The 13,254-nt window shown below is 26.2% G+C and overlaps 1 protein-coding gene across 1 annotated transcript; it reads right to left on the reverse strand.

The window, feature by feature from the left end:
- Positions 1–1,985: 1,985 nt before the first annotated feature.
- Positions 1,986–5,599, reverse strand: LOC107019111 (ABC transporter G family member 11-like). The gene is made up of 9 exons (XM_015219687.2): positions 5,013–5,599; positions 4,269–4,348; positions 3,727–4,191; positions 3,558–3,644; positions 3,346–3,471; positions 3,077–3,271; positions 2,905–2,991; positions 2,559–2,817; positions 1,986–2,484 (listed from the first exon to the last, which is right to left on the reverse strand). Exons 1-9 carry the CDS (start codon positions 5,503–5,505, stop codon positions 2,084–2,086), a joined length of 2,193 nt encoding a protein of 730 aa, XP_015075173.2. The 5' UTR covers positions 5,506–5,599; the 3' UTR covers positions 1,986–2,083.
- Between the last annotated feature and the right edge of the window lie 7,655 nt (positions 5,600–13,254).

The raw sequence follows: 13,254 nt of genomic DNA on the forward strand, positions 1-13,254 counted from the left end.
ATATATATATATATATTATTCTTTTTTCTATAAAAGGATAGTGATGATATGGTTGGAAAATGTGGACAATAGTTTTTTACTTTTAATATTATTGGAAAATGTTTAACAGAAATTGAGTAAATGTTATTATATTTAATATTGCTAAAATTTTTGGTGATATTTGTATAAAATATTGGTTATAAATATCTATATTTATGATTGTAGCTAAATCTGATATAATAACAATTACACTATTGTCGCAAAATAACTATCATAATTTTTTTATTGCTGTAGTTTAAGATCTCGCATACAATTTTACACATTTTACCCTTCTCAGAACAATTATTTATAGTTATCTTCAAGGTAGGAGTGAAATTTACATACACATTTTATGAGTCCGAAGCTAAAAGAATAAAAACAATTGTTAAAAATTTCAAACGGATACATTAATTTTTTTTGAATCAAAAGAGCAAAATCGCTCCTGACGGAGCAATTTCTTCTGATAAAATTGACGTGTTATTTTTTTACAAAAACACAAAAATCGCTGTTATGGCAGAGATTTCATCAAAAAAAAAAATATTTTTCCTACTTGTCAATTTTTTTTTTAACAAACTCTCTTTGTAAGATTATATATAGATATGTTGTTATATTACTTTAAACCAAAAGTAAACATATTCGATATTATTTTATTTTTTTATTTTTTATTTCTCACTCAATATATAATTTGTATATGTTTTTAAACTAAACTAATAATTTGAGATTCATAACGAAAAGTCTCATTTTAAGAATAAAATATTTCTTACTTAAAGATAATATCATATCTAAAACTTAAATAAAAAACTTTAATCAAAAATAAAAATCACTTTGACAAATATCACAAAATTTGATGGCTTTGTTCTCATCAAAACAAAGACGGTCAAGTTATTCCACACAATTTTTTTTTTATTTCAACATGAAAATAGTCTCAAGTCAACTTATTATTCAGTTCCCAATTACTTCACTTTACTCCAAAAAATTATAAAAAAAATGGTCATATCAATAGTACGTAGTGATCAATGTTGAAAAATATGGACACTAGTGTATACTTGGTCAAATAATTCACCAAGAAAATGTACTCTTAAGGCGTCCACATTAATGGAATTTAAGAGACGAAATTAATATCCATGTACTAAAAAATAAATGACGTTGCTACGTGATACTCATCGATTCAATAATAATTGTTCAGTATTGACTTTATCTATTTTTTAAGGAATTATAAGTAGATAGAAAATTTTGTTTATATTATTCTTTAAATATAATAAATACAATATCTTGAAAAATACTAAAAAATAACTATAATTAATAATAGGACTAAATAAGGAATTAAGTGTAAAATTATTCGTTAATTTCATAAAATTGACAAATAGTATAGTGGACAACTCTATCCAACAAATAACAATTTGTCTCACTATTATTGACTTGACACACATCTTAAGAAATTAATATTTTTTCTATTGACTTTATTAAATTTAATACATTGAGAAATGTGTTAGATCTATTTAATACTAGCAATATAAACAAACACAAAAGATAAATTATCTGTTGATTTTTCTCAATTAGACAACTATTTTTAGTATAGTGAACAACTATTGAACAGAGGGAGGAAGTACTATATACTTTCTTCGTCTTCACTTATCTATCGTGATTTTTCTATTTCATATTATTTGTTATTTTAAAAGTTCAAGATATTATTTTCATTATCTTTAATAATTCTTGTTTTTGATAAGTATAAACACCTCAATTGAATAAATATTTAATGAAAAGAGATTATATAGTAAGATATATAAATGAGGATAAAATTATTCATATAAAAAGCTCTCTTAATTAAATTGACTAATTAATATATTTTTAAGGAACATCTAAAAATTGACAAATAATTTATGACGAAAAAAGTACGATTTACTTAAACCTTGAAAACATATTATTCAAACTTTTAATAATATACTCACAAAAGTAGGTAAATAGAATTAAATGACCAACCAAACATTGGTCTTAATTCATAATAATAAACTTTGTTACACATTTTACATCCACAACAAAATACTATAATGTAAATAACACACAATCAAGAGTCTATATCTTCAGCATGAGTTGGATTTTTAGAAGAATGAGCCATCAATGCTCTAATCATAGGTTTAACTTTCTCCACAGTTTTAATTATTCCCAAAAACATTAACCTATAAAGTATTACCATTCCAAATATTATAGCAACATCAACCCATTTTGAATATCCCATTTGCACTTGCCATACATTTTTCAATATTTCTTCACCACTAATTATGGCTGGCCCTCTAATTTGTTCATTAGGGAAGTTTAATCCCAAGAATTCATTCTTGTAAAACCCTTGATTTGCATATTTATGAAATGCAATGTAATACATTGGGTACTTCCAAAATGGCTTAGGAAGATCATTAGGCAATCTGAAAAAACCTCCATTAAGCATCATAACACCTTGAATTCCAGCTCCTATTAGCAAATAATCACAAAATTAGTACATGAAAATTAAATATCGAAACTTAGCTTTAACCTCCTTTTATTACCTGTTATGATTCCCATGAGGAAGTCAGGGACAATGCTTGCTACAATCATCATGAGGCTCTCCACTAACATCATGGTCGCGAAAAGTACTAGTGAGAAATACGCAAAGTGATCAAACCCCTTTTGTAATCCCACGAGGTAATAAGCTATAGCGCCTGGTATAACTGAGATTAATATGAGGTAAGGAATCGAAGAAAATGTATTTCCCACCACATATGCAGCTACACCATAGTGTCCATTTAATCTTTCTCGAGTGAAAATCTAGAAGAAGAAAAAAAACATATAAGTATAAGTAACCAAATTATTATTTTATTATATAGAGATAGTTAATAAGTGTCATATATATACTTTCATATCTTCAACAAATGAAGGGAATCCACCAATAGCCATAAAAGTCAAGAAGGCAGCAACAAACATCAACATGGAACCTCTAGCCTGAAAAAAAACGTAAAAAGAATTAGAGGATTAACAAAAATTCATCGCTAATGCTATTTAACAACGAGTAATTAACAATATTTACCTGAATGGACCCATAGTCATGTCCAATATCATGAAAAATAGTTCCAACACACAAACACAAAGCAATATAAATTGCAAAACGTAGCCAATAATAACCAAGATCACGATACATGTTCACAAAAGACCTCCTCGTTAGAACTATACATTGAGTAATAAAACCTGCTTGACTCCCTTTTTCTGCCTCTTCTCCTCCACTCTATACACAAATTAAATATTCATTAGATCACAAACTAATTATTTCTTATTTTTCAAAATTAATATGATACAAACCTGTTGGCAAATTTCTAAAACTTTACGTTGAACTTGTTGACAACCCTGTGAAGTCTTGTATGACTTCACAAGAATATCAATTGCTTCTGTAGCAGTAGCTTTTCCACCAACTCCTTTTTCAATATCCTAATTAATTAAAATCAACATAAACATTGATAATTTGATTTTAATTAATTAATAATAACGAAGAAAATAATTATTTTTTTACTTACAATATCAAAGTCCTTGTTGATTGTCCTTAGATAATGATCCGATGGATTTCTCATAGTTGGACATGGGAAACCATTCAAAGCAAAATACTACAAAAAAAAACAAAGAAATATGATTAGTTAACTGAACCCGCTCATTCGATACCAATACGTACGTTTGTAACATACATACCTCATTAGCATTAGAAATGTTACCAAAGTATACAATTCTTCCAGATGACAAAAGGCAAAGATTGTGAAAAAGTTGAAACACTTCACTACTTGGTTGATGAATAGAAGCAACAATAGTTCTTCCATCTTGTTTAGCCAGTTGAACAATTTTATTCATAACATGATAAGAAGCAGCACTATCAAGTCCACTTGTTGGTTCATCAAGAAATAATAATTTGGGCCTTTTTAATATTTCAATACAAATACTAACTCTTCTTTTTTGTCCACCACTTAGCCCTTTAACACTCCATCCACCAATTCTTGTATTCATTGCATCTTGTAAACCCATTTCTCTTATTGTTTCTTCACCCCTTTCCCTCTTCTCTGATATCGACATCCAATCCGGTAATTGGAGTTGGGCTGAATAGTATATTGCTTCTTTTACTGTTAGGGTCGTCATCAACGTGTCATCTTGTGTCACGTATGCCTTTTTAAAAAAATATATATAAAAGTTAAACTCGAAAAACAAAAAGAAAAAAAGATGAGATATATTAACTGTCGTACCGAAGTGCCAAAAGCAAGTGATTGTCTACGACCATTGATGAGGATTTCTCCTGTTTGTCTTGTGTTCGAATCTAATCTCCCTGTGACATCACGTTAACAAATTTTATTTTTATGAACAAAATTAAAACTTTGATATTATTTAGTGAGGCCTATTTCTATTATGCTGATGAGATAAATGATATCCGTTTATTTTAATCAAAATTTTGATTTTAAGAAAATAAAAAAGTTTTGTCACTAAATATTTTCCTTTTTTATTAAATATTACGTCATATAAATTCAGATTAATTAGAAAAACCGAAAATGAAACCAAATACCAAATGTGAAAAAAAGGTCTTTTTCTAGTGGACTTAAATGTTGTTTCTTTTATACCAAACATCAATTAATGGAAGATTATCAAGTTGTGTTTGAATTCAAAACATTCTCTTTATATAGTATGTGGAGTAGTTCATAAATAAACCATTTTATATAAAAGTAAGATACATAAATTAATTTTTTTTAAAAATAAATCGTCATCAATATATTTAACAATCTTCTTTTTAAAATTATTTTATGTACTAGATTGACCAATTCCTATAGCAACAAAATTAGGTAATCATGTTTTTTTTATACATCTAACTGAAATATCAGTTTGAACTTTAAGACATTAGAGGTTTTTAATCGATATAGATCTATACAATGTAAATTTAGATATATGAGTCAGTAAATTTCGTATATCAGACGATTAAATCGAGAAAAAAAAAATACCTGCTAGAGTATCAAGAAGTGTTGACTTGCCACAACCAGAAGGACCCATAATTGCTAAAACTTCACCAGGTTGTACATAACCAGTAAGCCCTTGCAAAATAGCTCTCCTCCCACTTTTTTTATCTGGCACAGTTACCCATAAATCTTTCCATGTTAAATAAATTCCTTCATTAATCAACTTTCCACTTAAAGCCACATCATCATCATAACCAAAATTAGTATTACTAATCATAGGATTAGTAACACTAATTTGTTTAGGTGCCTCATAATAATTTTCCATCTCTATTGACCTTTTTATTTCAGAATTAACCCTTAGAGATGGTGCTTCAATTGAACCAATATTTGGTGTAAATGGGAAATTTTTTGTTGGAATATTAAAATTAGGAATATCTTCCGAAATAACACTTTCATTTGTCTCCGATTCGTTACGTCGATGAGGTGATCGATTGGGACTAGGTGTCCATCTCGGAACATAATTAGATTGTGACTCCATCTGATACTCGATTAATTTGTATGTGATTTTGTGCTAGTTAATCAGAATTCGATAATTGATATATAGGAAGAAAAAGGTATATAGAAATAGCTTAGATTATTGTTAAGCTTATGCATGAAAATAGAGTGGGAAAATTGGTTATTATTTATAATGTCAAAAAGGAATATGGTTGGGAAGTTGGAGTTATATCTAGTTGTATTATAAAATAGTTGAAATTAATTAAATTTTTCTATACTTGGGTTGACTTGCAAGGGATGAAATCTAAGAAATAAATGTATACATAGGTTCAATTAAACATATTCCTTCTGTCTTCTTTTTAATTTGTTTTTAAAAAGTGAATTTTTAAATAATTTTTTAATTTTTAATATCATATTTAATATTATAAAATTAAAAAATATTTTGATGTATTTATCTAAGAATCAACTTTTTTAATTTTTTAATTTCATAATAAGTTAATATTGATCAAATAAATTAAAACGGAGAAAGTGTCTTATATAATTTGACCTATTTATTTAATATTTACCCAAGTGGTAAGGCTAATTGGACTTTTTTTCTGGATAATTGTGTGAACTGGAATTTGCTTAGCATCTTCATTTTATTTATTTTTAACCATTTGTCAGTTTCTTACTTTTTAGTTGTAATTAGTTGTTCGATAGTAGCGTGAGATATGTGGTGTAATAATTAAAATATTTTTGCCTTTAATAGTTAGAGATTTTTGTTTATTGAAAAAATGATATAGTAAAATTTGTGTTGAGGTTAAAAATATGTATCTTAATTTAATTTGTTAAATTTAATTATTAGCGATTAAATATGGTGTTCAAGAACTAAATGAAAGCAAATAATTAAAGTAAAGAAAGTCGTATAAAATAGTAAAATTTTATTGTTTAAAAGTATGCTCTAAATCCGAGGATGTATGTAATTTTTGACTGATCTCAAAGTATATATTATAATACCAATATAAATCGTCGTAATAAAATTGCTCTACTCATAATCATACGTCTTGAAATGTTACTTAATTAATTAAATATACTGATTTTGTTATAAATTTAATTAAGGCTTAAGTCATCGACCGCCCCTCAAAGTTGACCGCATAATTCACTTAGACACCTCAACTAAGACTTGTACCTATTGAACACATAAATTGTTCAAAACATGCATCTATTAGACACAAAATGCTGATATGACAAAAAATGTGTATTGCAGAAGCGCGTGAAAAGGCTTAAAACAATGTCTTTTTTATTTTATTTTTATATTTTTTTCTTCTTTTATTGACACTTGGCATTATAATTAATTTAAAAATATTTTTCTTCTTTTAGTTACACTTTTTTTCAAAAAAGGAAAGCATTTCACTCCTTACCTATCATCTTCTTCATAATTTAGTTTATAAAACTTTCTTCATTTTAGCTTCAACATTGTTTTTTTTTCTTTTTTTAATATACAAAAAAATTATATCTTCCAAATATGAAGATAAATGAAAATCAACTATGAAGATTCTGATTTGAAAGAAAGTCTTCGTATGATTTATTTCAAATCTCATAAAAATAAGGAACAAATATGAAGAAGATGAAAGAAGGATAAATGATTTTTATGTATAAAAAAAGTTAGACGATATTTATTTATCACAATTTTCGAACAAAGATTTTTACCCAAATTTATATGTGTTCATTAAATTTATCAAAAATGATATCAAAAAAAATTGAAAGAAATAATTTTGGACTATCAATGTCATCGATGTAGAGTTGAATAACCGCCAACAAAATTTTATTTCTTCTTCACTCTTAGTATGAAATATATATATATATATATATATNTTTTTTTTTATTTTTTTAAAAAAAAAATAATCTTGAAGTTATTGAAAAAGAATAAGATTTTGTAATTTGAGAAAGAATGTGTTTTAGGGAAGAAGATGAAGATGAAAGGGGGTTGGAGTGGGGTGAGGTAAGGTGGGGTAGAATAGGTTGACATTTTCATTTTTTCTTTTTCTTTTTTAAAAAATTAGATATTAAATGTGTGTTTTTTTATAATTTTCGGGGTCCAATGTCAAATGTTATTTTTTAATTAGTCATTTTACCATGTCATCGCAAGTGTATTACACACTCTTTACATTTTTTGATAATTATCAAAAAATGTTTAATAAAAACGATTTTTGTATAGATAAAAATGTTCAATTGGTACTAGTCTTAGTTAAAATATCTAAGTGAATCATGCAGACAATTTTAAAAGGAGCAACTTTCACATATAGCAAACAAAAAATTCATATTTGTATGCTATAGCAAAGTTTGCATAATTGCGCTCCATAGCAAACATAAAACTGTATAATTCGCTATATATATACAATTGTATAATTCGCTGGCCTATTTCGCTGCAATTGTATAATTCGCTATTCTATTTCACTGCAATTGTATAATGCACAATTGTATGTATATTACATAATTATAAGTGCATAGCAAGAAGATATATGTTTTTCTCTCGCTTTATACAAAAACAGAAACACAATATATACACTTCTGTTGTATACAGCTAGAGAAAATTGTATTTCGCTGCAATTGTATAATTTGCAATTGTATAATTCGTTGGCCTTTTTCTCTGCAATATTTGTATGAAATTTGCATTTGTTTACACTTGAATTGAAGTAAAATGTTTGTAAATTGTATAATTAAGTGTATAACACGAAGATATATGTTTTTGCATGTGTATATACAATTTTCTCTCGCTTTATACAAAACAGAAACAGAATTATACACTTCTGTGTATAAAGCGAGAAAGGCGAGCAGAGAGTGGCGAGCGAGAATGGGAGAGTGGCGAGCGAGATTTTTGGGAGAGAGACGCCTGGCAAATTTTGACTAACGTTTGCTATGGAGCACAATTAAATCAAACCCTAGCTACTCCATTTATTTTAGATTATTAATTTGCTATTATATAGAATTTTCCCTTTAAAAGACCGCTGACGACTTAATGCCATGAAAAGTCTTAATGCCATGATAAGAAAGCAGTGTTGAATCCGCAAATCTAGCCAGGATTTGACTTCCATTAAAATATAATAATAATAATAATAAATAAAAAATAGATAAAGTGAAAAATTAAATTAAAACACACACAAATATGCAAGTTCTTCTAGAGCCAAGCATGTTTGACCGTAACTGAAAAATATGTTTTATTTTCTTTTCCATGTTTTTCATTAATTTTTTTTCCTTTAGACGAGAGTCTATCGGAAACATCGTTCTATTTTTTGAGGTAATTATCAAATTTATGCGTACTATGCTTTTCTAAATTTCATTTTGTAAAATCACATTAGATTTGTTAATTAATATACGAATGCACATAATATAAATAAATAATTTTTAGTGATGATAATTAATGACAATAAATTAGTAGTAGTTAAATATTTATTTTTAGTAACAATTGACACTCTTAGAAAATATTTCTAAAATTTATAACAATATTAAATTCAATAACATTTAATTAATATTGATAAAAATTTTAGTACTCTTTATCATATATATTTTTATTACCGCTGACAAATTATAATTGTTACAGCGGAGAAAGGGAACCAAAATCTTAAAAATTGAATCTATATTTTAGTTTTCGAAAGTCATATTCTTTGGTCTTTGCTATTTTACACAATATATCCTTATGATTGCTTAACCACCAAAAAGTTTGTTGTTTTACAAATTTGTTTATTTAAGGACGTTTATAATATAAATCAATACTTAAAATTAAATAACACGATTATATGAGCAAGAGGCTTATACATTACTAACAAACGCGTAAATACAATTGAAAATTATAAATAAAAAATAATTAAAGTGTTTGTTCAACGAGTAAGAATGATCTAGTGGTAAAATTCTTCAATGTCAATGTTATAATATAAGTAAGTTATATTATAGGAAAATAGCCGATTAAATAATTTAAGGCAACTTGGTCAAATTTTTTTAATCCTATCTAAATAATCTGCGGTTGCTACAATTTATGTTCTTCAAATCGCAACATGCTTGACTCAGAAAATGTTAAAGGAGGATTATCCCAAATTATTTGTAAATAACTATCCTTCAAACCGACTTTGCTATACCGAAAGATAGCTTGGTCAAGTTGACCCCACAAAATATATGCATTCCTTGATTTAATACCACAAAATGTAGAGAAAAGAAAGAAGTGAAAGGTTGAATTGACTCAAGTCATTAATCAAACTTGTATTGATGCATTAAAAATCATGAAATATATTATGCAAAACTAATTTATCAAACAGTAAACACTCAATAATATTGAAAAAGAACTTGGCATGTTTAGAATGTGACTAGGTCAAAAATTGCATGCAATTAATGAAGATATATGTAATTACAAAACACTTGGAATATTTTTTTAAAATGGTATTTTTCAAAGAATATATACATTTATTATATGAACATAAAATTCCATTATCCAGACATTTATTATATACAATATGTTCTTTGGACTAATTCTCTCTCAAATGCATGTTTTGAAGTCAAATATTCACCATGAGAATTACTTAGGGTTAAAAAGATGATTATGATAAGTAAATGATCTCTTAGAATAATTATAATTTGAAAAGAAAAAGATAATTATACGCAAATCTCGTATACGGGATTTTATACACAAATTTCTTCTTTGTTTTTTCTAGCCAATATTAGTTACACACATATACGGTATGAATTCTATTATATTTAGTTTAAGCAGTTCGATGAAAGATTATTTAAATAAATTCTTCCATTTTGTTATATTTCTACTGATGATATCCTACGAAAATAACTATTAAAACTACAAAAACATTCGAAATAAGTCAAAAATCTATCATTCTATATTATTGATCAAGAGTTTAAATTTTATATTGTTATTCTTTCACCGGATTTTGACGTCAATAGGTTTGAATTTTAATTAAACTATACTCAGATGTTGATGTTGAAAGGGTAAATTCAAAAAATATTTTTCTTGAAATACATTAGTCCACCCATTTCTTGAATATAATTTTTTTCTTATATTTATTAAAAAAATAATAACTTCAAATTTATTGGTATGCAATTCTTTTCGAATTTTGCTAATTCGAAATATTTTGTATATCAAACTGACTTTTTAATAACTTCATACATTAAAAAAGACCGGCCGGCTATTTCAATTTATTTAAGCTCTAATGGCATTATCATGGTAGTACTTTGAGGGCATATTTTATAATAAATTTTATTCCTCGAAGAAGTATCAAGTCTTCGAACGATACAATTAATTTAAAATTATAGCGAAATAATTCGAAATTTCTCAATTTTTAATTATATATCTCAAGTTTAAATTTTTGAAAAATCATTTATTTTATTGGTAGGATAGTCCTCAGGAATAAGCCCTATAATGCATGAATTTAATTAAATTTTAATAAAAATAAAAGATATTGAGCGTAAAAAAAAAAAACTTCAAACCAAGTCTACTTTGTTTTAGGATTTGGCATATTGGTCTAATTAATTGGGTTAAGGGGGTGGAATTGTTTAAACAATGAATACAAAAAGACAAAAAATATTTCTACTTGATGGCTAGCTATATTTTAATTTTAATCCTTATGATATCTAATTAACTAAGAAAAATTTTACTTTTTATTACTTGTGATATGAACTTTTAATTTCCTTGCTCGTAGTTATTTATAAATTTATTATAATATAATTATCAATTATTTCACTATTCGATCATTAAATTAAAATTTATATTTTTACTCTATATTTAGCGATAATTTTCTTATGCTTAGTAAGTAACATTATTTTATTTCATTCAAAACAATTGACTAATTCAAAGTATCCAAACAAAACGGTTATTATATTTCTTAAATGCATCAAATCAAATGGTCTTTTTCATCTAATCATACAATTACAAACCAAGCATGCATCAAGATGTGACACACAGTATTCTTAATATTACTATTATAATTTTAAAATCGTAATTTTTTTAAATTTGCTTTTTACGTATATTTGCTTTTAAGATCTTTAATTGTTCAATAAAAAATAATTACAATTACCAACTAGTTGAAGAAATATTAATTACATATAAATATAAATTATTAATTATTATTTTAATCAACGATTATTCCGAATATATTTTTTTATAAAGCCAAAGTTTTAAGCTCTTTGTCATATAAATTAACAAAAATGTCATTGGTATGTCCCTTAAATAAAGTAAGTAACAATTTAAATATGACTTACCTCTAACCTAGATACGTTGTTTTCAAAATCTCATGTGTACTTCCACCTTCTTTCAGTACATATTAAAAAATTACTATTTTTCGTCGTAAAATATTTAACAATTATATTTTTAAAAAAATCGATTGAAATTATTGAGAAAAGATAAAATATCAGTATTGTTTTCACATTAGAAAACTAGAAAGTTTTTTAATATTTTAATGAGAATTTGTTTCTCAAAGCCTAACATATATTTTTCAGTCAGCTGGCTCGGTTAGAATAAAGTGAAAAAAATATACTTATAATATAAATTTCTTATTGATTTGCAGCAAGAAAATTAATCACGATTTCTAATGGTGATCCTTTGATTATCATAATAACAAATAATAATTATATTTATGTTAAAATTAACTTTGATATTGTGTTATATTATATGTTATCTATAATAAACACGTCGTTACATAGTAAAAAAAATATTCATACTTATGGTACAAGTCAATGTGGATGTTAACTAGGACATAAAGTCTCCAATTTTTTTTTTTAATTTTTTTTTTAATAAAGTCTTCAATTGAATGGTCATTTTCATATTATCAAACATGCAAGGAATGTTTGAACCGCGTCCCCATGAAAGGAAAAAAAAAGAAACGACGATATCGCGATTCACAATATTATTTATCTTAATTTTATTAAGCGTAAAATTTAAGAGGGTGAATGATGAGATTTTTAAATTTTCAAAACTTAAATGGAAAATGTGTATAATGTATTGAATTGTCCTTTGAATTAATTTGTGACCTTACACATGCTATACAAATATTAAAATTAAAGAATTGCTTGATACAAATTTTTACATTTTTTCTTAAACAGACTAAGAACAAGTAAAACACATAGATTGTGATTAAAGAGACTATTTCTTAGGAATTTAGGATTACTTCAACATGTTTCAAGTATTCGTCCCTACTAGAATTAGAATAAGTCGACTTTGAACACATCGGAATGAGATTAGCTTAAATAAAACGAGATAAACAGTAAAAATATATAATCAATTTTAATTTATCTGAATTTAAAACAATACGTGTTATAATAATTTAATAGAATAAACATACATTATTTATTGATCTAATAGTCCTTACATATTAAAGTAAAATACATGAGTAATAATATAACCCAATGTTTACTTGTCATTTTGGAGAAATCAAGACTTTTTTTTCACAAAAACTAAAGTCAAAGTCTACATATATGGTGGTTAAAATAAAATGAAGTCAAAGTCTGTCACGACCCAAAACCGAGCCACGACTGGCACCCACACTTACCCTCCTATGTGAGCGAACCAACCAATCTAAACCTTAACATTTCAGTTTAATATCAACAGAAAGTAATGCGGAAGACTTAAACTCATTAATAAAAACCAATTCAATAACTTCTAAAATTCAACATCTATTATTCCCCAAAATCTGGAAGTCATCACCACAAGAACATCTATGATCAAATTACTAAACTAAGAGTATTCTAAGAAGCTAAAATAAACAAAAGCTAGTCCATGCCGGAACTTCAAGGCATCAAGACATGAGGAAGAAGATCC

Source organism: Solanum pennellii, chromosome 5, assembly GCF_001406875.1.
Source record: "Solanum pennellii chromosome 5, SPENNV200".
Taxonomy (NCBI): Eukaryota; Viridiplantae; Streptophyta; class Magnoliopsida; order Solanales; family Solanaceae; genus Solanum; species Solanum pennellii.

Excerpts from the sequence above, each read along its gene's own strand:
- LOC107019111 (XM_015219687.2), bottom strand. The coding sequence starts at position 5,505 with ATGGAGTCACAATCTAATTATGTTCCGAGATGGACACCTAGTCCCAAT. Across the intron at positions 4,349-5,012 it reads ACTTCTTGATACTCTAGCAG|GGAGATTAGATTCGAACACA; the intron begins GTATTTTTTTTT and ends GTGATGTCACAG. Across the intron at positions 4,192-4,268 it reads CACTTGCTTTTGGCACTTCG|GCATACGTGACACAAGATGA; the intron begins GTACGACAGTTA and ends TTTTTTAAAAAG.